Source organism: Mobula hypostoma, chromosome 1, assembly GCF_963921235.1.
Source record: "Mobula hypostoma chromosome 1, sMobHyp1.1, whole genome shotgun sequence".
NCBI lineage: Eukaryota > Metazoa > Chordata > Chondrichthyes > Myliobatiformes > Myliobatidae > Mobula > Mobula hypostoma.
Window position 1 is genome coordinate 113,815,753 of NC_086097.1, and position 26,628 is coordinate 113,842,380.

General features: G+C 42.7%; 1 protein-coding gene across 2 annotated transcripts in view; it reads right to left on the reverse strand.

Annotated features, from left to right (window-relative positions):
* The window catches only part of cndp2 (carnosine dipeptidase 2), a 57,463-nt gene that overhangs the window by 22,204 nt on the left and 8,631 nt on the right, over positions 1–26,628 (reverse strand). The window contains exons 2-4 of one of the 2 annotated variants that reach the window (XM_063055010.1): positions 24,915–25,004; positions 21,691–21,834; positions 20,002–20,164 (exon numbers count right to left, since the gene is read on the reverse strand). In XM_063055010.1, coding sequence (XP_062911080.1) covers positions 20,002–20,164; positions 21,691–21,834; positions 24,915–24,974 — 367 coding nt within the window. In that variant the 5' untranslated portion in view covers positions 24,975–25,004. Of the gene's footprint in view, positions 1–20,001; positions 20,165–21,690; positions 21,835–24,914; positions 25,027–26,628 lie in introns of those variants that run through there. The other variant, XM_063055017.1, reaches the window with a different exon arrangement.

Genomic DNA, 26,628 nt, shown 5'->3' on the forward strand with positions numbered 1-26,628 from the left:
GAGACTGAAGTTCCACTCCACCAGGTTCAGAAAGAGTGAATATCCTTCAGCCATCTGGCTCCTGGACCAGCGTGGATAACTTCTCTCACCTCAACACTGAACTGATTCCACAACCTATGGGCTCACTTTCAAGAACTCTACAACTCATGTTCAGAGAATAATTTAATATTTCTATCTGCACATTTGGACTTCTTTTGCACATTAGTGTTTGTCAGCCTTTGTGTGTAGTTTTTTCGTTGATTCTGTTATGTTTCTGGGCTCCACTGTGAATGCCTGCAAGAATATTAATCCCAAGGTAGCAGATAGTGATATGTAAGCACTTTGATAATAAATTTACTTGGACTTTATTAACTTTTGGAAACAATGTGCAAAGGTTAAGCACATGCTTAGCAAAAAAAGGGGCAAGGTAACGAAGAGGAACATCACACACAACTTTGTGTACACACTCATTCCCGTAATTATCCGTGACACATGATACCTCGGAAAATTTCATGCTTTCCTTCTCACGCTATTGACAAGTTATTGAAATAATGAGTCTAGAAGTTACACTTATTGGCCCTGTTTGTTTTAGTCCATTTTAGTGCTAAGTTATCTGCTTTACTAAACTGCCGTGCTTTGGGTTTTGTTGGCTGGTTCAGGAAGAGAATGGTTGAAGTGCAGTAGCTGCTCTTGAACCTGACGGTGTTGGACTTTACCTCCTGCCTGATGGTAGCTGCCAAAGATGGTTTGGCCCAGATGGTGAGGATCCTTGATGATTAATGCAGCCTTTTTGGAGTGGGGACATGCATGTGATACTCTAGGCAGAATTCACTACTGTACAGTTCTTATAAACCCATGTAATCAAATCACTGCACCAGACCATGACACAACTAGTCAGAATATTTTCAACAGTACATCTGCAGAAGTTTGTTAATGTTCGATGACAAGTCAAGCCTCCTTAACCTAAGAAAAGGAAAGATGTTGGCATAATTTCCTAATGATTGAAACTATGTGTAGTCCCCAGACAGGTCATCTGATCCAAGGATTTAAAGATGCTGACTCTCTCCACCACCAATCCCCCAATCTAGACTGATGCACTGTTTTCCTGAAGTCAACCACTGGCTCCTTAGCTTTGCTGATTGTTGACTGAGAGGCTGTTTTGTGGCACCATTCAACCAGGTGTCCTATCACCCTCCCACAGTATGCGCCAGTCTGGGGCATTCGATCATTCCTCACCATGTCACAATCAACCAATAATTAACTGGTGCCGCACTAAATATGCTGAACCAATAATTGTTTCTATAACATGCAAATCTCATTTAACTAAATTTCATAATATCAAAAAGGGCATTACCAAATATTTTCAATGTTAAACGCAAGGAAGCAAAGGGTCATGCAACCACCAACATGGGATCTTCAGGCCCATCTCCTCCATACCCATCTATGCCAGTCCCATTTGCCCACAATAGACCCATACCTGTCAAGGTTTCAAAGATTCAAGGTACGTATGCAGTGTACAACCCTGAGATTCGTCTTCCCACAGACAGCCACGAGACAAAGAAAAGCACGGAACCTGTTCAAAGAAAAACATCAAACCCCCAGTGCACAAAAAAACAACTTGCGCAAACGGCAAAAAAAAGAGCGAAAAACACAGAATATAAAAAGGTGTTTCATCAGAAGTATTCAACAACCTAAAATGTTCTAATTGTGTCTGGCTCCACCACTTCTTCTGAAATTCAGTTATTTACCAGCTCAAAATCTCAACCCTCCAAGCTCCTTTAAATTTCCTCCCTCTCACCATAAACCTAGTTTTAGATTCCTCAGCCCGAGAAAAAAGATGCCAACATGCTATGTCCCTCAATTTCATAAACCCTAAAGTCTCCTCTCAGTCTCCTACATTCCAACAAGAATCAATACATCCTATCCAATCTCTCTTTACGAATATAGCCCTCCATTCCAGGTAATAGCTTGATAAATTTCTTCCTCACTCTCTCGGTTGTTTCTAGGAGGATGGAAGTGATTTGATAGAGGTGTACAAGATGATAAAGGCATACAGTGAGTAGATAGCCAAAGACATTTCCTTGGGTAGAAACAGCTAACACAAGGGACATAATTAAAGTATAAAGAGAGGAATTTCAGAAGTAGATTTTTTTTTAAATACAGAGAGGTGGATGCATGGAACGCACTGCCAGTGGTGGTGGCAAAAACATTACCTAAAACTTTTAGACAGGCACATGAATGATAAAAAAAACTGGAGGGAAGAGTTAGATTGGTCTTAGAGTAGGTTAAAAAGTTGGCACAACATCATGGGTTGAAGGGCCTGTGCTGTGCTGTAATGTTCTGTTTTATACGCATGGTATGCACAACTATACACAACACTGCAAGTTTTGCAACACTGCAAAATATTTATCAAAATAAATCACTGTCTTCCACGATATGGAAGCTGAGAAGGCAGAATGAAACCACCAAATATGTGTTGTGAAAAACAAAGCTTCCGACCGCAAACAGTAGCGCGTGTACTTATCTGCGAGTTTGAAGTCACTCAGGCTACGTCCACACTAGACCGGATAATTTTAAAAACGCTGGTTTCGCGTAAAAACGACAGGTGTCCACACTAGGCGTTTTTGAAAATTCCTCTATCCACATTAAAACGGATATTTGGGCGAATCTCCTCCTACTGGGCATGCGCAGGACACACAGAAAACAAGCGAAGAGGAAACGGTATACTTGGTGCGCAATTGTCCAGTTACAGAGTAGAAAAACTTCAAAGAAGATTGTCAAACGAAAGACTTGGTGCGCGTTTGTCCAGAAACATTTCCTACAGCCATAGTCTCTTCACCGATGAAAAGGACGACAGCTACAACTAAATGCAATAAGGCTTGTTACTGGGCAAAAGTGAAATTTGCTGTTGCCTCATTTGTTTGCCTTTACTTTTGCCATGTCTTTGTGTATTATTTTCCTGTATTTAACATGTGCAATTAAACGGGTTATTGGGCAAAAGTGACAATTGCATCTATTGATTGTTTGCACAAGCAATACATTAATAAAGCACCTTGTTAAATATATAAATCATGTCTGCATCAGTGTTATCTTGTATTTCCATACAATGTTAGATTAGGCTGTTACACATCTATTGTCAGATATTGTTGTTGTGTTGGAGGTTGTGTTCAAGAAAACAATGAAATGCCACGCTGCCGCCACCATTTGTTCCGGCACGTCATGACATGGTTTTAAAAATAGCCGGTTACCCCTGTTACGTACCCCGTAACTGGGTTGCCAAACCAGCAGAAATAGACCACTAAGTTGGAGTCTGGTTAACAGAAACTAATAAAGTTTTATTAAAGAAATAAGCAACACGGTATTCTAATCGTAAGGATATAAATGCAACAGGTTAGCAATGATAAAACACACATGTACACAGAGCTAAGGTAATAGGAATCAAACAAGCTCTATCGCAGTCAAGGGGTAAATGATCAGTCTCAAGTGACGCAGAGTTCAGTTCAGCTTAGTACAGTTTGCAATAATCGCTGTTGTGCCGTTGGAGAGAGAGAGAAAGATAGAGATATTCAAATCTGATTCAGCAGACCTTTGATGTTCTTCGCAGTTAGCTCTCCGGTAGACCCTTTGTTATGTCTTCAGTGGTCACCGACTGTGACCCCTCCGCTCCGGATACGACCGTTCTTCCGTGGTGAACCCGGCACCCAGGCAAGGGCGGACACACACACCAGGTTCCCGCTGATCGTACCCTTTCACCCTGTGCGTCTATGGTCGGTTCCCGCAACCAGACCTCCAAACTCCCACCAACTTGTGGGGGCACACCGCTCTTCCAGGGTCTCGTTCCCTCGTGGTGTGTCATGTCTTAGCGAACCTGTTCTTTTTATCCCCCTGCTGGGGTATCGCCTGTCCATCAAACTTCAAACAGTTCAGGTTCAAAGCAACCGGTCTGTCAATACTCGGACTGGTGTCTCTTTTCGTTACCTCTCTCTCCTCTGTCATTAACATTTTGAACGTTTCTCCATTTGTCTCCCTTATCTCTCTCATCAGCACCAATCTTCTGATAACTTGGTTTGTCATCACACCCCGTACACACTACGCCGGATATTAGGCATTTTCAGATTTATTCACTCTGGAGAGCGTTTCTGAAAATCTCCATTTTCGGGGGAGGAAAAAGCCATTTTAGTGTGGATGGAGGGTCAAAACGAAGAGAAAAAGCTTCGGTTATGGATTTATCTGGCCTAGTGTGGACATAGCCTCAGTTTGCTGGTTGCACCGCTGGGACTCGGAAGCTGATAAACAGTGAATACAAAATAGCTTTAGAGGTGTTAAATGATGCCTTTGAAAAACTGGTTGCACTGTGCATCACTCTGCAAAGGAGTCTACTATCCTTAAAATAACTTCAGGCTTACTTCCACTTAAAAATTCAGTGCACACGTGTTGTCATCATTGGGCAAAAAAATTGCACAGCACAAGATCTTTGTGCACACCAGTCATTACAAATTAGAGGGAACATTGTGTACAACTGTTACTGCTCCAGCTTTGCAGTTGATCTGTGTCTTGCGATGTCCTTATATAATTTTTTTTTCATAGCATTGTGGGCTGAAAGGCCTGTACTATTCTACGTTAATTATAGAAAATCTAATAAGTAAGGAGATATACATCATTTTAAACAGAATCTAAGCTGGTCCTTGAGACAAAAGAACAGAACTGCATTTTGAGTGGATAGGATGAAGGAAGGTACGAGGCACAAATTATTAACAAGAGAAAATCTGCAGATGGTGGAAATCCGAGCAATGTTGACTGTACTTTTTTCCATAGATGCTGCCTGGCAAGTTGAGTTTCTCCAGCATTCTGTGTAGGTTGCTAGGCACAGATTATTGATCTTATAGGAACTTCTTCAAGGAGAATGTCTATGAAAGTTCTCAGCCACCCAGGTCATCGTATATCAAGCAATAGTACATCAAGGCAACTGGACTTGGGTGTATTGTCTAGAAGACATCTCACTAGAGGTAATGAACGGGCCATTGGTCTTATCTTCGCATGAATGAAGGCGTGAACTGTTGTGAAGACCCTCTCATTATCTCTACGACTCTTAATGACCCTCATGTGATTGCTATACCTTTAAACTACTCACAGAGTTTATAAGCTGGAAATTACCCACCATGGATCAAAGCACAATAGAATCAATGGAAGATTGCACCCAACAAAATGGATAAACAACCAATGTTACAAAGACAACAAAAATTGCAGTATAAAAGAGAAAAAAAATGATTATCATCAATCTAATCTTAGTTCGTAAAAGTGCCACCTTTGTCCTCACAATTACCATAACGGCAATGGACAATTATGTTTAGTTACCTTTGATCACCATCTGAAGAGCACTACAGCCCATAAACAGGCCCTTGGGCCCATCTAGTCCATGACAAACTATTATTCTGCCTAATCCCATCAACCTGAACCTGTCCCGGACCACAGCCCTCCATACCCCTCCCATCCATGTACTTACCAAACTCCTAAATGCTGAAATCGAACCTGTATCCACCACTTCTGCTGACAGCTTGTTCCACTCTCTCACCACTCTCTGACTGAACAAGTTCCCCTCACATCTCCCTTAAACATTACACCTTTCACCCTTAACCTATCACCCCCAGTTCTAGTCTCACCCAAACTCAGTGCAAATAGGCTGCTTGCACTTACCCTATCTGTACCCCTCATGATTTTACATACCCTCATCAAATCTCCCTTCATTCTCCTACACTCAAGGGAATAAAGTTCTAAGCTATTCGACCTTTCTCATGTCAAATCCCAAAAACATCCTTGTAAATGTTCTCTGTACTCTTTCAATCATCTTGATATCTCGGCATAATGGACAATTTGAGGCACCTGTTTGCTGAACAGAGCTTCTCGCTCCACACTCCCCACCAGTTACACTCTTGAGAACCTGCTTTGAGGAGCACCGTACCTTCTGGGAAATGACCCCAACACCTGCAGAATTTACTCACACAATCAATGACTTTCTTAAAGGAACTCCTTTAATGCAGCTCCTAAGGGACCGCGTTACGGAACTGGAGCTGCAGCTCGATGACCTTCGTCTGGTCAGGGAGAGCGAGGAGGTGATAGAGAGGAGTGGAAGGCAGGTGGTCACGCCGGGGCCACGGGAGGCAGACAAGTGGGTCACGGTTAGGAGGGGGAAGGGGAAAAGGCAGGTGATGGGGAGTACCCTGGTGGCTGTGCCCCTTAACAACAGGTACTCCTGTTTGAGTACTGTTGGAGGGGACAGCTTATCCGGGGGAAGCGACAGTGGCCCTGCCTCCGGCACAGAGTCTGGCCCTGTAGCTCAGAAGGGTAGGGCAAGGAAGAGGAAGGCAGTTGTGATAGGGGACTCGATAGTAAGGGGGTCAGATAGGCGATTCTGTGGACGCAGTCCAGAGACTCGGATGGTAGTTTGCCTCCCTGGTGCCAGGGTCCGGGATATTTCTGATCGTGTCCAAGATATCCTGAAGTGGGAGGGTGAGGAGCCAGAGGTCCTGGTACATATAGGTACCAATGACATAGGTAGGAAAAGGGATGAGGTCCTGAAAGAAGAATATAGGGAGCTAGGAAGGGAGTTGAGAAAAAGGACCGCAAAGGTAGTAATCTCGGGATTACTGCCTGTGCCACGCGACAGAGAGAGTAGGAATGCGATGAGGTGGAGGATAAATGCGTGGCTGAGGGATTGGAGCAGGGGGCAGGGATTCAAGTTTTTGGATCATTGGGACCTCTTTTGGCGCAGGTGTGACCTGTACAAAAAGGACGGGTTACACTTAAATCCTCGGGGGACCAATATCCTGGCAGGGAGATTAGCGGGGGCTACTGAGGTGACTTTAAACTAGAATGGTTGGGGGGTGGGAATCAAATTAAAGAGGCTAGGTGTGAGGAGGTTAGTTCACAACAGAGGGATGGGAACCAGTGCAGAGAGACAGAGGGGTGTAAAGTGAGCGTAGAAGCAAAAAGTACAAAGGGGAAAAGTAAAAGTGGCAGGCCGACAAATCCAGGGCAAGCATTAAAAAGGGCTAAGAGAGTTGTAAAAGAGCGCCTGAAGGCTTTATGTGTCAATGCAAGGAGCATTCGTAATAAGGTGGATGAATTGAAAGTGCAGATTGTTATTAATGATTATGATATAGTTGGGATCACAGAGACATGGCTCCAGGGTGACCAGGGATGGGAGCTCAACATTCAGGGATATTCAATATTCAGGAGGGATAGACATGAAGGAAGGGGAGGTGGGGTGGCGTTGCTGGTTAAAAAAGAGATTAACGCAATAGAAAGGAAGGACATAAGCCGGGAAGATGTGGAATCGAAATGGGTAGAGCTGCGTAACACTAAGGGGCAGAAGACGCTGGTGGGAGTTGTGTACAGGCCACCTAACAGTAGTAGTGAGGTCGGAGATGGTATTAAACAGGAAATTAGAAATGTGTGCAATAAAGGAACAGCAGTTATAATGGGTGACTTCAATCTACATGTAGACTGGGTGAACCAAATTGGTAAAGGTGCTGAGGAAGAGGATTTCTTGGAATGTATGCGGGATGGTTTTTTGAACCAACATGTCGAGGAACCGACTAGAGAGCAGGCTATTCTGGACTGGGTTTTGAGCAATGAGGAAGGGTTAATTAGCGATCTTGTTGTGAGAGGCCCCTTGGGTAAGAGTGACCATAATATGCTGGAATTCTTCATTAACATGGAGAGTGACATAGTTAATTCAGAAACAAAGGTTCTGAACTTAAAGAGGGGTAACTTTGAAGGTATGAGTCGTGAATTAGCTAAGATAGACTGGCAAATGACACTTAAAGGATTGACGGTGGATATGCAATGGCAAGCATTTAAAGGTTGCATGGATGAACTACAACAATTGTTCATCCCAGTTTGGCAAAAGAATAAATCAAGGAAGGTAGTGCACCCGTGGCTGACAAGAGAAATTAGGGATAGTATCAATTCCAAAGAAGTAGCATACAAATTAGCCAGAGAAAGTGGCTCACCTGAGGACTGGGAGAAATTCAGAGTTCAGCAGAGGAGGACAAAGGGCTTAATTAGGAAGGGGAAAAAAGATTATGAGAGAAAACTGGCAGAGAACATAAAAACGGACTGTAAAAGCTTTTATAGATATGTAAAAAGGAAAAGACTGATAAAGACAAATGTAGGTCCCCTGCAGCCAGAAACAGGTGAATTGATTATGGGGAGCAAGGACATGGCAGACCAATTGAATAATTACTTTGGTTCTGTCTTCACTAAGGAGGACATAAATAATCTTCCAGAAATAGTAAGGGACAGAGGGTCCAGTGAGATGGAGGAACTGAGTGAAATACATGTTAGTAGGGAAGTGGTGTTAGGTAAATTGAAGGGATTGAAGGCAGATAAATCCCCAGGGCCAGATGGTCTGCATCCCAGAGTGCTTAAGGAAGTAGCCCAAGAAATAGTGGATGCATTAGTGATAATTTTTCAAAACTCGTTAGATTCTGGACTAGTTCCTGAGGATTGCAGGGTGGCTAATGTAACCCCACTTTTTAAAAAAGGAGGGAGAGAGAAACCAGGGAATTATAGGTCGGTTAGCCTAACGTCGGTGGTGGGGAAACTGCTGGAGTCAGTTATCAAGGATGTGATAACAGCACATTTGGAAAGCGGTGAAATGATCGGACAAAGTCAGCATGGATTTGTGAAAGGAAAATCATGTCTGACGAATCTCATAGAATTTTTTGAGGATGTAACTAGTAGAGTGGATAGGAGAGAACCAGTGGATGTGGTATATTTGGATTTTCAAAAGGCTTTTGACAAGGTCCCACACAGGAGATTAGTGTGCAAACTTAAAGCACACGGTATTGGGGGTAAGGTATTGGTGTGGGTGGAGAATTGGTTAGCAGACAGGAAGCAAAGAGTGGGAATAAACGGGACCTTTTCAGAATGGCAGGCGGTGACTAGTGGGGTACCGCAAGGCTCAGTGCTGGGACCCCAGTTGTTTACAATATATATTAATGACTTGGATGAGGGAATTAAGTGCAGCATCTCCAAGTTTGCGGATGACACGAAGCTGGGTGGCAGTGTTAGCAGTGCGGAGGATGCTAAGAGGATGCAGGGTGACTTGGATAGGTTGGGTGAGTGGGCAAACTCATGGCAGATGCAATTTAATGTGGATAAATGTGAAGTTATCCACTTTGGTGGCAAAAATAGGAAAACAGATTATTATCTGAATGGTGGCCGATTAGGAAAAGGGGAGGTGCAACGAGACCTGGGTGTCATTATACACCAGTCATTGAAAGTGGGCATGCAGGTACAGCAGAAGGTGAAAAAGGCGAACGGTATGCTGGCATTTATAGCGAGAGGATTCGAGTACAGGAGCAGGGAGGTACTACTGCAGTTGTACAAGGCCTTGGTGAGACCACACCTGGAGTATTGTGTGCAGTTTTGGTCCCCTAATCTGAGGAAAGACATCTTTGCCATAGAGGGAGTACAAAGAAGGTTCACCAGATTGATTCCTGGGATGGCAGGTCTTTCATATGAAGAAAGACTGGATGAACTGGGCTTGTACTCGTTGGAATTTAGAAGATTGAGGGGGGATCTGATTGAAACGTATAAGATCCTAAAGGGATTGGACAGGCTAGATGCGGGAAGATTGTTCCCGATGTTGGGGAGGTCCAGAACGAGGGGTCACAGTTTGAGGATAGAGGGGAAGCCTTTTAGGACCGAGATTAGGAAAAACTTCTTCACACAGAGAGTGGTGAATCTGTGGAATTCTCTGCCACAGCAAACTGTTGAGGCCGGTTCATTGGCTGTGTTTAAGAGGAAGTTAGATATGGCCCTTGTGGCTACAGGGGTCAGGGGGTATGGAGGGAAGGCTGGGTTCTGAGTTGGATGATCAGCCATGATCATAATAAATGGCGGTGCAGGCTCGAAGGGCCGAATGGCCTACTCCTGCACCTATTTTCTATGTTTCTATGTTTCTATGAACTGTGCTATGAACATGTCTTGAGACAATCACAGGAATGTGATGTTAGAGTAGGAATGTGTTACAAACACAGAGTACCAAGTAGCAGTCCCATCTCCATTAAAAAAAATGATGTTATACCATGGAAATCACTGAAAAGTTCACTTTCAAAGTTAACCTTCAAGGTTTGATACACCCACTTAAAGATAATATCAGAGGAATCCTGGCTACGACTGCAAGATGGCACTGAGCTGCAACCTTCATCTAGATCATGACTCAGACTTAGTTGTTTTCTTAGTTTCGTAGGAATGATTTTGGGGAACGGCAGGGGAGTTAGGGGTCAGGTTATAGTTCAGGTACAGGATGTGCAGGTCAGGAATGTGGAAGAGTTAAGGGTCAGGCCTCTGTTTCGCACTCTGCGTTCCAAGTCCGAGCCTCTACTTGACAATCAAAGGCCAGAGACCAAGAGTATACGTGATCAGGTAAAACACAGGGAGGCACGAGAACTGGTAGGCCAGCAGGAGTTTGGTGTCCTTTCACTGGCTAATGCAAAGGTCAATATCGAAGACTGGAGCATGAAGGTCAACCAGCGGTCCAGAATTGAAGCCTGAAAGCTGGTTTAGAGACTGGAGACTGGTGGCCTGTCCTGGAGTTGGAGGATTATCTGTTTGCATGTTGGTGGGTGGGTGGCAGGAAAGGGACTTGTTTTGCAGTTGTTGTTTTGTTGTCTGTTGTTCTGCCAAGCATTACGGGCAGGCTACGTTGGCGCTAGAATGTGTGGCAGCACTTGTAGGTGCGTTGATTGTAAACGCAAATGGCACATTTCACTGTATGTTTCTATGTACTTGTGATAAATACACCTGAATGGGCAGGTAAGAAAAACTACCACTGTGTTTGCAAGTGTCCCTTGACCCACTCCTCAGTTAAATAATACACGGAGGAAAGAGCAGGTTGCTTTACTAGACCTTTTAGTTGTGGTCCCAAAACTAATTACTAAGAACTGTATTGAGGTTGTTGCCAGCACAATTCCAGCTGCATTGTTAATTAATTCCATTAAGAACACAGAGCAAAGATAGAAACAAGCCCGTGAAAGAAACAAAAAAATAAATCATTAATTCTTACAGCATGTTGTTCAATGGCATTATCACATCATTGATATCAGACTCAAATAATTCAGTTAATTCAGCTTTGAGGCAGAGACATAAGACCTTTGTACTCTTTTTAAGATGTGGGCTGTTTACTCTCAGTCTCATGCTCAGCAAATCTACCCTCTAAAGGCACCCATGGGAAATCAAAATATGCTGGTAGTAAGGAGGTGATTAAAATAAAGCAACAAATCTTAATTAACTCACTTTGGACGCTGATCGAAACCTGGACGGAAGGCTTAGAAACATTATTACCCCTTAATCATCAGGCTCTTGAACCTGAGGGAATAACTTCAATCACTCCAACAATGAACTGATTCTACAATCTATGGATTCACTCTAGAACTCATGTTCTTGATATTTATTTTTTTTTCTTTTTGCACTTACATAGTTTGTTGCCTTTTGCACATTGGTTGTTTGTCATGTGCAGTTCTTCACTGACTCTATGATGGTTCCTTCCATCTGTGAATGCCCACAAGAAAATGAATCACTGGTGACATGTATCTACTTTGATAATAAATTTACTTTGAACTCATTTGGTTGGCAAAGAGTAACCAATGGAATTCCGAGGAAACGTCTACTTCAGCATTTCCTTTAGCATTAATAATTTACAACAAATATTGTAAAGGAAATTCCTAATTGCACTACTCTCATGCCCTGTCTCAATCAATATAATTAACATGTCCCCAACTTCAGGAATGAGGAGGGAGTGCAAACCTTCTAGATTTATCCTGAAAACAGCCTGTTAAACACATCTTCGTTTAAATTTAATTCTCTATGTCACTGGTTTCCAAAACACTTTCTTAAAAAAGAACAGTCTAACCAGAAACATGGCAGATATTTTAGAATGGATAGGCAGGTTTCGGTGCATGTGCAGGTGCTTGAACTACTGGGTCTCGTATCAGAAGAGTGCAGAAAAATGAAACACAACAGATGTTGTCAGAAACACTCAGCCTCCAAGCTGCACTTGTGGGGAAAAGCTAACTTTTAATTATGAGTCTTTGTCAAGACAGAAAACTGTGTAGTAATGTAATGTATGTACGTATGAGGACAAGAGGAAAGTAATGAAGGGTCAGAAGATGAAAGGGAATGGGAAGGAAGTTGTTGAACAGCAGTCTCATATGTGGCCGACTTAGCTTTTTTTAAAAAAAGTAACCATAATCTAGTGGTGACAAGCTCTCACATGCCTCTAACCCCTTTGTTGCAAATGACTGCATTCTCCTTGGTGTTTTAATTGCTGACAGTTTCAAAAAAAAACAGGATATGGCTACCATGAAGTATGTCACAAGGTGCTGAACAGAATAAGTTTCCAGTGTTAAGTACTTCCTCCTCAAAACTACTGTCTCAGACAAGTGTAAAATCATAGCCAGAGTCATAGAGAAGTACACCCCAGAAACAGGCTCTCTAGTCTCCATTTCAAAACCATCTAAACTACCTCCTCCCATCGACCTGCGCTGGGACCACAGCCTTCCAGATCTCTACTATCCAAACCTCTTTTAAATGTTGTCATCAAACTCACAAGCACCACTTACACTGGCAGCACTCACAACCCTCTGACTGAAGAAGTTTCCCTTCATGTTCCCCTGAAATTTTTCACCTTTCACTCTTAACCCAGGACCCCTGGTTGTAGTCCCACTCAACTTCAGTGGAAAAACACATACAGAATGCTGGAGAACCTCAGCAGGCCAGGCAGCATCTTTTTTCCATAGACGCTGCTTGGCCTGCTGAATTCCTCCAGCATTTTGTGTGCGTTGCTTGGATCTCCAGCATCTGCAGATTTTCTCATGTTCAGTGGAAAAAACTTACTTGCATTTACCCTATCTATATCCCTCATAATTCTGCATACCTCTATCAAATCTCCTCTCAATCTTCTATTTTCTAAAGAATACAGTCCTAATCTATTCAGTCTTTCCTTCTAACTCAGGTCCTCGAGACCCAGCAACATCCTTGTAAATATTCTCTGCACTCTTTCAACCTTATTTACATCTTTCCTAAAGGTAGGTGAACAGAACTGCACACAAAACTGCAAATTAGGCCTCACCAACGTCTTGTACAACTTCAATATAACATCCCAACTCTTGTATTCAATACACTGATTTATGAAGGCCAATGTGCCTAAAGTTTTTTTACACCCCTATCTACCTGTGGCACTACTTTCAATGAATTATGGAGCTGTATTCCCAGATCCCTTTGTTCTACCACACTCCTCAGTGTCCAGCTGTTCACTGTGTAAGACCTACCCTGGTTGGTCCAACCGAAGTTCAAAATCTCGCACTTGTCGGTATTAAATTCCATCTGCCATTTGCCAGACAGTCCAGAGCCCTCTCCAAGCCGTGAAGTCTTTCTCGCTGTCCACTACACCCCCAATCCTGGTGTCTTCTGCAAATCCGCTGATCTAGTTGACCACATTATCATCCAGATCGTTGATACAGATGACAAGCAACAGCGTGGTGGCATTAATCCAATTCAACAACATCGGGTTCCGATTTAACCTCCACTAATAGGTCTTTGCAGATTGAATTAAAGATCAATCACTACATAGCTTCTTCACTAATTTGATGACTATGGGGAGAAGGGTACAGCATGCATTATGGTAATGGTCTAACAAGCCAGAAATAAGAGAGAGAAAATCTAATAATCTAAATGTAGCAATTGTAAACTAATAGTAGGCAGCCTCGTTCAGAACTCTCACAAAAGATTCAGCAAAATACCTACCATGCAACTGCATTCTGGGCCAGACAGATCATTGACTTTCAGAATACTCTGGACATGAGCAGTAAATAGTGCAATGTCAATGGCGTTCACAATCTCACTAAATAAAAAATATTTGGTGCCCATAGGATATCTCAAAGCTCTTTACAACCAAAGGATTACATCTGAGATGCAGTTGCTGCTTTGAGGGTAAACGCACACAATAGTTGCACACGTTACGGGCCCACTAAAAGAATGATATGGATGATTGTCAGGAACTGCACCACCAGTCTTAGGAACAGTTATTACCCCTCAACCATCAGGCTTTTGAACCAAAGGAGATAACTTCCTTTGCTCCATCACTGAAATATTCTCACAGCCTATGGATGAACTTTCAAGGCCACTTCATCTATTCTCAATATTTATTGTTATTTTATCTCTCTTTTTACATTTGCACTATTTGTTGATTTTTTTTTGCACAATGCTTGTTGTCCATCTTGTATTGTTTGTTGATTCTGTTGTGTATCTTGTATTTATTGTGATATCTTGCAGTTGTTACATGTGGTGACATATATGTACTCTAATAAGTTTACCTTAAATTTTGAACTTTGCTGGGAAGAATGAAGAGAAGCAAATAACGAAAAGATGATTCTCTCGGGGTACAGGAACAGAGAGGCTTGGAATGATACATATATTGTGTACAAGATGATGAGAGGCATTGATCGTGTGGATAGTCAGAGACTTTTTCCCAGGGCTGAAATGGCTAGCATGAGAGGCCACAGTTTTAAGATGCTTGGAAGAAGGAAGAGGAGATGTCAGGGGTAAGTTTTTTATGCAGGGAGTGGTGAGTGCATGGAATGGGCTGCCGGCGATGGTGGTGGAAACAGATAAGTTAGGGTCTTTTAAGAGACTCCTGGATCGCCTCATGGAGCTTAGAAAAATACAGGGCTATGGGTAACCCTAGGTAATTTCTAAGGTAAGTACATGTTCAGCACAGCTTTGTGGGCTGAAGGGCCTGTATTGTTTCTATGTTTCTATAATGAAGTTGCAGGAACGGGTAATGTGAGCCTGGACACTGGTCATGCTCTCTTCCACTACAGCCATCAGGAAGGTGGTACCGGAGCCTCAGGGCCCACACCACCAGTTTCAGAAACAATTATTACCTCTCAACCATCAGCCCTTTGAACCAAAGAGGATAACCTCACTCGCTCATCATTGAAATGTTCCCACAACCTATGGATTCACTCTTCATCTCATGTTCTTGATTTTTATTGCTTATTTATTATTTTTTTTGTATTTGCACAGTTTGTGGTCTTTTGCACACTGGTTGAACACCCAAGCTGTGCAGTATTTCATTGATTCCATCATGGATTTATTGAGTATGTTCACAAGAACATTAATCTCAGAGTTGTATATACAGTGCCTATAAAAATATTCAGCACCTTTGGGAGTTTTCATGTTTTATGGTTTTACAACAGTGAATCACTGTGCAACTAAATTGGCTTTTTTGACAGCAATCAACAGAAAAAGTGAAAACAGATCTCTACAAAGTTATCTAAATTAATTACAAATATAAACCACAAGATAATTGATTGCATAAATATTCACTACCGCCCCCCCCCCCGCCAAATATGACACACCAAATCATCACTGGTGCAGCCAACTGGTTTTAGAAGTCACATAATTAGTTAAATGGAGATCTGTTTTTAGAGATCTGTGTGCAGACAAGGTGAAGTATAAATACACCTGGATCAGGATGGTCCAACTGCTGGTGAGTCAGTATCCTGACAAAATCTACACCATGAAGACAAAAGGACACTCCAAGCTACTCCACATAAAGGTTACTGAAAAGCACAAGCAAGGAGATGGATACAAGAAAATTTCTAAGTCACTGAACATTCCTTGGAGTACAGTCAAGTCAGTCATCAAGAAATGGAAAGAACATGGTGGAGTTAGCTGTAAATCTGCCCAGAGCAGGCCATCCTCAAAAACTGAGTGACTGTGCAGGAAGGGGACTAGTGAGGGAGGCCACCAAGAGACCGTGAAAACTCTGGAGGAGTTACAAGCTTCAGTGGCTGCGATGGGAGAGACTGCGCATATGCCAACTGTTGCCTGGGTGCTTCACCAGTCACAGTTTAACGAGAGAGTGGCAAAGAGAAAGCCACTGTTGTTAAAAAAAAACTCACATAAAATCTTGGCTAGAGTTTGCCAGAAAGCATGTGGGAGACTCTCAAGTCAGCTGGAAGAAGGTTCTATGGTCTGATGAAACCAAAATTGTGCTTCTTGGCCATTACACTAAACACTACGTTTGGCCTAAGCTAAACACTGCACATCATCAAAAATACATAACCCCTACCGTGAAGCATGGTGGTGACTGCATCATGCTGTGGGGGTGCTTCACTGCAACAGGCCCTGGAAGGCTTGTGAAAGTAGAGGGTAAAATGAATGCAGCAAAATACAGGGAAATCCTAGAGGGACACCTGACGCAGTCTGCAAGAGAACTGCGACTTGGGAGAAGATTTGTTTTCCGGCAAGACAATGACCCAAGCACAAGGCCAAAGCTACAAAGGAATGGCTTAAAAACAACAAAGTTAATGTCCTGAAGTGGCCAAATCAGAGTCCAGACCTCAATCCCATTGAGAATTTGTGTCTGGACTTGAAAAGGGCTGTTCACGCATGACCCCAATGAAATCTGACAGGGCTTGAGCAGGTTTGTAAAGATGAATTGGGAAAAATAACAGTGTCTAGATGTGCAAAGCTGTTAGAGACCTATTCACACAGACTCAAGGCTGTAATTGCTGACAAAGGTACATCTACGAAATACTGACTTGAAGGGGGTGAATACTTATGCAATCAATTATTTTGTGTTTTATATTTGTAATGATTTAGATAAGCCTCATTCAAACAGAAGAATGTTACACAAAAGTGTTGGCTAGGTTGTCTTAACAGGGATTTATAGTTTAAACCACTCCATTCAGCAGAAGGTATCTTAATAGATAATACCTCATTTTTCATAACATGTTCATTACTACCACCTCTTCAAGCGTTAAGCTACAAACAGTAGCTCGCCAGAGTCCTCTGTCCTGGGCCAGTCTTTCGAGCAGTCCCTCGGTTTAGCCCTTCTTTCAAGATCTTTCCTCTCCCAGGAGTGAGGTCTTTGGAGCTACTGCTGGTATTTCTGTAGCCTACGTCTTTACTGGATGGGATTGCTAGCCCCATGTCCAACCCTCCTCCTTTTGCAGCTGGACCTGGGACTGTCCTTGGTGGACTTAGAATGTTCATCACAATTGAACAGTATTTTGTGTGCAGTTGAAGAAGAGAAAGCAAATTCTTTCTCACTTTGGAAAACAAGAGAGAACAGCTTTCCTCTCATTGCTCAAATAATTGTCTTGCTGTTTGCCAACAACTGAAAATGATTCATTTTTAATAGAAATTGCAATTATGACCGAAAGCAGTGGGCAATTTTCACCCACATTTCTGGGGTGTTACGCTCAAGATGAGCTAAAATCTAAGTGCTCACGACAAAGGTTCTTGTTAGTTTGGTGCAGTCATAAGACTACACAATGCAATCTTATTTATCACCGTTCCCCTGTAATCAGTGAAGTACTGATGATCTTTCATCTTTGATCAAAGGTTTGATCTTTCACTTTTCATCACTAAGCACATTTATAAAGAGCACTGGGAAAAGAAAGCAGCCTCTATCAGCAAAGCCATGCTCTCTGCTCGTAAACCAACATCGGGCTATCCATATAGCAGACTTGGGTCCAACGCCACCAGCTTCAGGGACAGTTATCACCCAACAACCATCCTAGGCTCCTGAACCAGTGTGGATAACTTCGTTCACTTCAACACTGAGCTGATCTCACAACCTTTCAACTCACTTTCAAGGACTCTGTAACTTTGTATTATATAATTACATTTTTAAAATTATTTGCACAATTTGTTCTCTTTTGCACATTAGATGTTTGTCAAACTTTGTTAATTACACTTTTTAATAAATTCTATATTATTTCTTTATCTTCCTGTAAATGCCTGCAAGAAAATTAATCTCTAAGTAGTATATGGTGATATACACTGTACATCTTTTGATAATAAATTTACTTTGAACTTTGAACGCTTCGATTTAGGTAATTGAAGACAATCATGACTGAGTTTTAGTAATTCACCCACAGCGATGAAGGAAACAAAACGAAGCCACCATGTTCTTCATTACCAGGGTGACCAGGGATGGGAGCTCAACGTTCAGGGATATTCAATATTCAGGAGGGATAGACATGAAGGAAGGGGAGGTGGGGTGGCGTTGCTGGTTAAAGAAGAGATTAACGCATTAGAAAGGAAGGACATAAGCCGGGAAGATGTGGAATCGATATGGGTAGAGCAGCGTAACACTAAGGGGCAGAAGACGCTGGTGGGAGTTGTGTACAGGCCACCTAACAGTAGTAGTGAGGTCGGAGATGGTATTAAACAGGAAATTAGAAATGTGTGCAATAAAGGAACAGCAGTTATAATGGGTGACTTCAATCTACATGTAGACTGGGTGAACCAAATTGGTAAAGGTGCTGAGGAAGAGGATTTCTTGGAATGTATGCAGGATGGTTTTTTGAACCAACGTGTCGAGGAACCAACTAGAGAGCAGGCTATTCTGGACTGGGTTTTGAGCAATGAGGAAGGGTTAATTAGCGATCTTGTCGTGAAAGGCCCCTTGGGTAAGAGTGACCATAATATGGTGGAATTCTTCATTAAGATGGAGAGTGACATAGTTAATTCAGAAACAAAGGTTCTGAACTTAAAGAGGGGTAACTTTGAAGGTATGAGACGTGAATTAGCTAAGATAGACTGGCAAATGACACTTAAAGGATTAACGGTGGATATGCAATGGCAAGCATTTAAAGGTTGCATGGATGAACTACAACAATTGTTCATCCCAGTTTGGCAAAAGAATAAATCAAGGAAGGTAGTGCACCCGTGGCTGACAAGAGAAATTAGGGATAGTATCAATTCCAAAGAAGAAGCATACAAATTAGCCAGAGAAAGTGGCTCACCTGAGGACTGGGAGAAATTCAGAGTTCAGCAGAGGAGGACAAAGGGCTTAATTAGGAAGGGGAAAAAAGATTATGAGAGAAAACTGGCAGGGAACATAAAAACAGACTGTAAAAGCGTTTATAGATATGTAAAAAAGAAAAGACTGGTAAAGACAAATTCATGGCAGAAGCAATTTAATGTGGATAAATGTGAAGTTATCCACTTTGGTGGCAAAAATAGGAAAACAGATTATTATCTGAATGGTGGTCGATTAGGAAAAGGGGAGGTGCAACGAGACCTGGGTGTCATTATACACCAGTCATTGAAAGTGGGCATGCAGGTACAGCAGGCAGTGAAAAAGGCGAATGGTATGCTGGCATTTATAGCAAGAGGATTCGAGTACAGGAGCAGGGAGGTACTACTGCAGTTGTACAAGGTCTTGGTGAGACCACACCTGGAGTATTGTGTGCAGTTTTGGTCCCCTAATCTGAGGAAAGACATCCTTGCCTTAGAGGGAGTACAAAGAAGGTTCACCAGATTGATTCCTGGGATGGCAGGACTTTCATATGAAGAAAGACTGGATGAACTGGGCTTGTACTCGTTGGAATTTAGAAGATTGAGGGGGGATCTGTTTGAAACGTATAAGATCCTAAAGGGATTGGACAGGCTAGATGCAGGAAGATTGTTCCTGATGTTGGGGAAGTCCAGAACGAGGGACCACAGTTTGAGGATAGAGGGGAAGCCTTTTAGGACCGAGATTAGGAAAAACTTCTTCACACAGAGAGTGGTGAATCTATGGAATTCTCTGACACAGGAAACAGTTGAGGCCAGTTCATTGGCTATATTTAAGAGGGAGTTAGATATAGCCCTTGTGGCTATGGGGGTCAGGGGGTATGGAGGGAAGGCTGGGGCGGGGTTCTGAGTTGGATGATCAGCCATGATCATAATAAATGGCGGTGCAGGCTCGAAGGGCCGAATGGCCTACTCCTGCACCTATTTCCTATGTTTCTATTACATATCCTGTATTTATATTAGCTACTCAACCATCAGAATGCTCAAGCGTTTTTCCAACTACTCCATCAAGCTTCTGGTCAGAAGATGAAAGCGAAAACTAAATATCAAACAAGAAATGCTTTTGGTGAAATTATTGTGCCGCTCAGGCCAGACATGGAACTCTAGCAACCGTATTATGAACAAAAAAAAAAATTTCACCATCTTTTTCCACCAACGTAAAGGGCTCAGAATCCCATCCATCTTCAATTTGAGCAGGCTGAACATCCAGATGTCCATAGATGCATACGGTCTTCTTGGCTGGGTCATTGCCCAGTGTGGCCAATAGGATTGGTGGAAGCGGAATCTTTGTTCCATCAGGCAGCTGATTTAAAATTTTAAAAAGTACATCAAGGTCAGTGACCAATTGTGAAATTTGTTGTGGAGAGAATTGTATTTGCATATAAAATGGTATGAACTATTGATTACATGAAATAAACTGTTGATCCATCAAATAAGGATCTAACCTGGTCCGGCACGCACAGCAACGCCTCTACTTTCTTAGAAGTTTATGAAGATTTAGCATATTATCTAAACCTTTGACAAACTTCTATAGATGTGCAGTAGAGAAAAATATTGACTAGTTGCATCTTGGCCTAGTATGGAAGCACCAATGCCCTTGAATGGAAAAGCCTATATAGATGGATCCATCCCCACCACTGAGCACATCTACATGGAACGCTGTCATAGGAAAGCAGCATCCATCATCAAGGACCCCACCATCCAGGCCACACTCTCTTCTCAATGCTGCCAGCAGCCCCAAGACCCAACTATAGGTTCAGGAACAGTTATTACCCCTCAACCATTAGGCTCTTGAATCTGAGAAGATAAGTTCATTCAACTGCACCACTGAACTGCCCCCACAACTTATGGACTCACTTTCAAGGACTTTTTATCCCATGCTCTCAATATTTATTGCTATTTATTATTATATCAGGCTGTACACTGTGGATGTTCTCCAATAATAAAAGGAACCACCATTTGAATCATTCGATTTCTTTCTCCTTCTTTTTGTATTTGCATTTTGTTGTATTTTGCACACTGGTTATGTGTCTGTCCTGTTGGGTGAGGTCTTTCATTGATTCTATTGTGTTTCTTGTATCACTGTGAAGGCCCGCAAGCAAATGAATTTCAGGGTTGTATATGGTGACAATAAATTTATTTGATAATAAATTTATTTTGAACTTTGAGGCAAGTGGGCTGGTCACAGCTGGGAAATCTTAACACAATATTCAACACTTTTGATAAGAAAATAAGAACATTTGAAATGATAAAGAAATTTCCAAAGCACGTCATAAACACAGGAGATTCCGCAGATGCAGGAAATCCAGAGTGCCATACATAAAATGCTGTAGGAGCTCAACAGATCGAGCAACATCAATGGAGAAAAATGAAGAGCTGATGTTTCGAGCTGAGACCCTTCACCAGGACTGTGGGGGGGGGGGGGCAGCCGGAATAAGAAGGTGGGGAGAGGGAAAGGAGTACAAACGCTAGAAGATGATAGTTGAAGCCAGGTTGGTGGGGATGAAGTGAGGAGCTGGGGTGTGACAGGTGTCTGAAGAAGAAGGAATCTAATAGAAGAGGAGAGTCGACCACGGGAGAAAGGGAAGTAGGAGAGGTATCAGAGAAGAGGCAACAGGGGAGCCAGATTGGGGAATGGAAGAAGAGGGAAGGGGTAGGGGGGAAAATGATCAGAGGTTAGATAAATCAATGTTCATGCCATCAGGTGGGAGGGTGAAACCGGGGAGGGGCAAGGCAAGTAGGTGGGGGAGGGGGGATGAAGTGAGAAGGTGGGAGGCCATAGGTGGAGAGGATAAAGGGCAGAAGAAGCACATCCTCTGTAGTTCTCACCGTTTGTTGCCCATTTTCAGCCAGCTCCACTGATCCACCCAGTTTTTTTATCTCCTTGCCGACCAACTCCACCATTCTTATAGTTTCGCTTCTCTTCTCTGGCAATGCAGACACGCTCTGTATTGCCACCCATTCTGCGAGGCGCTGGGGAAACAAACTCAATTCGTTTATAAAGCTACCTTCACACTTTCACAGATCACAGAAAGACAGCATTGCACTTCAACCTGGTTTATATCGAGAGATGAAGCAGTTTATTTTTTTTTAAATACCAAAGCAGCTGCATCATGGCCTGTTATGGAAACTCCAATGCACATGGATGCAGGAGGCTTCAGAGGCTAGTGGATGGGTACAGGTCTCCCCACCATTGACAGCATCTACAAGAGGCAATCTGTCAGCAGTGTACCTCAACGTAGGAGTTACTTCCCTCCCCCCACCCCAAGCCATCGGGCTGATTCACACCTCCACATGTTAACTTGAACCCACCCCCGCAACCACAATAAATAATTTTAAAACTTGGAGGTAGACGGTGCTGCCACTGTCTTACCAGTATTTCAGCATCATTGTGCAAGAGGGACAATAAGTGCATACCATTTACATGATTATTTCAAATTCACATTAACCAGTCGAATGCAGTGTGAGCACAGCGGAATAAATGGAAAACAACTACCAAGCATTCTATTCGGTAGTTACTGTAATACAGGACATTAAAGTACTAAAAATTTAAGCAATGCCACTTATTAAGATTCAAGTAAGCCTATATTTGTATTTGGCTGGAACTGCATGACTGCTAACTGAATTATCAAAAAGAAGGAAATTCCTCATCCTGACAGCAGATGCGGCGGAGTCAAAGGAATTGAGAGAAGGGGATGGCGTTTTTACAAGTACAATGGGAAGGGTTATAGTCCAGGTAGTTGTCTATGTTTATAATAGACATCAGTCGATAAGCTGTCTCTAGAGATACAGCCAGAGAGATCGAGAAAGGGGAGGGAAGTATCAGAAATGGACCAGGTAAATTTGAGGGCAGGGTGGAAGTTGGAGGCAAAGTTGATGAAGTCGATGAGCTTGGCATAGGTGTAGAAAGCAGCACCAATGCAGTCGTCGATGTAGTGTAGGAAAAGTGGGGGTAACGCCAGTGACGGGTTGGAGCATAGATTCTTCCACTTTGCCGATAAAAGGGCAGGTATAGCTGAGGCCCAAGCGAGTACCCATGGCTACACCTTTTGTTTGAAGGAAGTGGGAGGAGCCAAAGGAAGAATTATTTAGAGTGAGGACTAGGTGGATCAGAGTGGTGGTGGAGGGGAACTGGTTGGGTCTGGTGTCCAGAAAGAAATGGAGAGCTTTGAGGCCTTCCTGGTGGAGGATGGAGGTGTATAGCAACTGGCCATCCATGGTGAAAATAAGATGATCGGGGCCAGGGGACTTGAAATCATTGGAAATATCAAGAGCATATGAAGTGTCATAGATGTAGGTTGGAAGGGACTGAACCAGGGGGGATAAAACTGAGTCGAGGTACGCCGATAAGTTCAGTGGGCAGGAACAAGCTGAAATAAAGGGTCTACCTGGAAAGGCAGGTTTGTGGATCTTGGGTGGGAGGTTGAAACAGGAGGTGCTGGGTGCAGGAAGTATGAGATGGGTGGCAGTGGATGGGAGATCCCCAGAGTTAATAAGGGAGGTGATGGCATGGAAGACAATGGCCTGGTGTTCTTTAGTGGGGTTCTGTTCAAAGGGTAAGTAAGAGGAGGTGTCTGAGAGTTGTTGCCGGGTTTCCACAAGGTAGAGGTCAGTATGACAGACTACTACAGCACCCTCCTTATCTACGGGTTTGATGGCGAGGTTAGGACTGGTGTGGAGGGGATGGACAGCAGTGCGTTCGGAAGGAGTGAGATTAGAAATGGAGAGAGGAGTGAAGTCGAGATGGTTGATGTCCCGTCGGCAGCTGGCAATGAAAAGATCCAGAGCAGGCAGAAGACCAGAGCAGGGTGTCTAGGAAGAGGAGGAGGGTTGAAGATGGGAGAAGGGGTCATTGGTGCTGGGTGAGGAGTCCTTACCAAAGAAGTAGGCACGGAGACAGAGGCAGCGGAAGAAGAGCTCAGCGTGACAGCAGGCACGGAACTCACTGAGGTGTAGTCGCAGGGGGACAAAGGTGAGGCCTTTACTGAGGACAGAACGTTCTGCCTCAGAGAGGGGGAAGGTCGAAGGGAATTGTGAAGACCCGGCATGGATGAGAGCCAGAATCAGAGGGGGGGAAGGAGGTTGGTAATGTCTGAGGAGGCAGTGGATTGGGGTGTTCAGGGAAGGTGGGGTGAGAGGAAGATGGAGGAAGATTGGAGACAGTATTTTAGAACCACTTCCTTAAACTGCCCTGATGCATCATACCGCTTTCATGTAGAACTTTCACTAAAACGCAATGTTATGTAGAAAGACAATAATTAAAAGGAATGCTTACTAAATATACTGGAAAGATCTGCAAATATTTGCCAACTATGCTGACTTAGGGTATGTGGAAAATAATTTCCTTTTAAATTTGAAACCAAATTTGAGCTGAGAGCTAAGTTCAAATAAGAGTTTGTGTCTGATCACAGACTTCAAGATTTCTTCACTTTGGAAAATCCTTTCTTCAATGACACCTTCTAAACTTCTAATATTTTACTCACAATGGGCAGCTATAATGAAGAAAACAAATATAGGCCCCAGCTCCATCAATTATGTAGTAACACACTCCACAGATACAATGCCAAAGAATTTGCCTTGCTACTTCCAGATTATAGTCTCAGCTGCAGAGGCTGTTTTAAGGATTACTTTGTTATATCTGTCAGAGCCCTCAATAGGAACTAGCAACAAAGCCAATCCTCTATCTACCCCACCTCCTTAATCAGTATTATATACATACCTCTTCTGCAATATCAATCACTATGCTGCTTGCCACAGACAGTCTCCCTTCTTAAAATAACACTTGGATACATGAGGAGCTGATACATTTAAAAACAGATTACTGCTGTGGAACTGCACTCTACTTACAGTAATCTGTTTCTCAGAAAGGGGTCTTCATTAAACATAACACTGAACAATACAGGCAAGTTCAAGTGATTAACACTAAAAAAAATCCTGTGGATATGATCTTGCCTCATTATTAACAGGGAAAAATGATTAGAGCACGGTAAAAGAAAAGCAGTTACCTACCAGTGGATTAACAGTTACAAAATGCAGGAACAGCAAACACTTACTGTTACATACAAATCTTGATTGTCATCTATGTACTTGAAAAGCTTTGGCAGATATGCCATTATCCTGGTGAGCAGACTTCAGTAGCGGTTCTGAAAGCAGAACGAGTTGTGCTGAGTAATGCTTTGAACTTTGCAAACGTTTGCTTTATAAAGGGCCTGGAAGTCTCGAAACTCCACCCTTCAAATACTACAGGTTCTCCAAGCAATCACCAAATGTACTCAACTAATTAACCCTTTGTAACTATTGCTCAGCAACCGTTAAAATTTAATATCATATCCCACGTTCTGAAAAAAGCTCAAGGACTAGAGGCAGCCTTTGTACAGTGGTGGAACAAGGTTCCACAGACCATCTTTCTGACCCACAAGCCAGCATTGAATGGTCTAGGAGTGGGGGCCCATAATTTTCTGGTGTTGGGTAGTCTGTGCCATTCCTCCAAAGGAAGCAAGGGGCAATGGCAGCAGACAACTGTGGCCATAAATCCCATACATTTTTACTCAACAGACCCAGACATCCCACCTTGCAAAAACTCATTTCAGGGAGGTGCATATCTATCTCTCTCTCTCCAACGGCACAATAGCGATTACTGCGAACTGTACTAAGCTGAACTGAACTCTGCGTCACTTGAGACTGATTATTTTACCCCTAGACTGCGATAGAGCTTGATTGATTTCTATTATCCTAGTTCTGTGTACGTGTGTTTTATCATTGCTAACCTGTTGCATTTATATCCTTACGATTATTGTACTGTGTTGCTTATTTCCGTAATAAAACTTTAAAGTTTCTGTTAACCAGACTCTAACTAAGTGGTCTATTTCTGCTGGTCTGGCAACCCAGTTAACGGGGTACGTAACACATGTAATAATTTATTTGTGGCAATATTACTTTATTTGTTGTGTGTGAGTTCTACATACTGTGTTGTGCAAAGGAACGTTCTTTCCTTTGGTGGTATACATGTATATGCTTGAAATATCAATAAACTTGAACTTGAACATACCAAACAGACTACACCTGGGCGTAACCATGATCAATGCCCCAGGGCATTATTTGCTAGTGCTGTTCAGAAGGGAACCCAAGCAGCAAAATAGAGGGACGCAATGCAGAGACAAAAGCTAATGCTAGAAAAGAGAAAAGCAAGAATGGAGTACAGAAATATCAAGTGTAAAGGACACAGGGGTTACTAGATTCTGAAAGGACAATAAGTATAAGGGAACCTCATCTGAAACAAGGTCAGTGAATGTATGGCACAAATCAGTACAAAGGGTTAAGATTTAGTAGTCACTACAGAAACATGGTGGGAGGGTGGAGATGATTGGAAATTAAGAATCCAAGGGTATCAGGTAATACTGAAGGACAGGCAGACAGATAGGGAGATGGGGTGGTGCCCTTAATTAAGGATAAGATCAGGACGATATTGAGAGACGATATAAGGGTTAAAGAACAAAATGTTGACTCTATCTCGGTAGAGTTTAGGAATATAGAAGGAAAATAAAATCATTGGTGGGAGTTGTCTACAGGCAACTGAATACTGTAATAACATTACAAAGGTACAGACAATAAACCAAGAAATATCTGATTCATGTAAGACTAGAAATGCAATTGTCATGGGGAACTTCAATTTGCACGTATATAGATTGGGCAAATTATGTTGATTGAGGCAGACCTGAGGAGGACTTCATAGAATGCATCCATGATAGTCTTCTTGAACAGCATGTC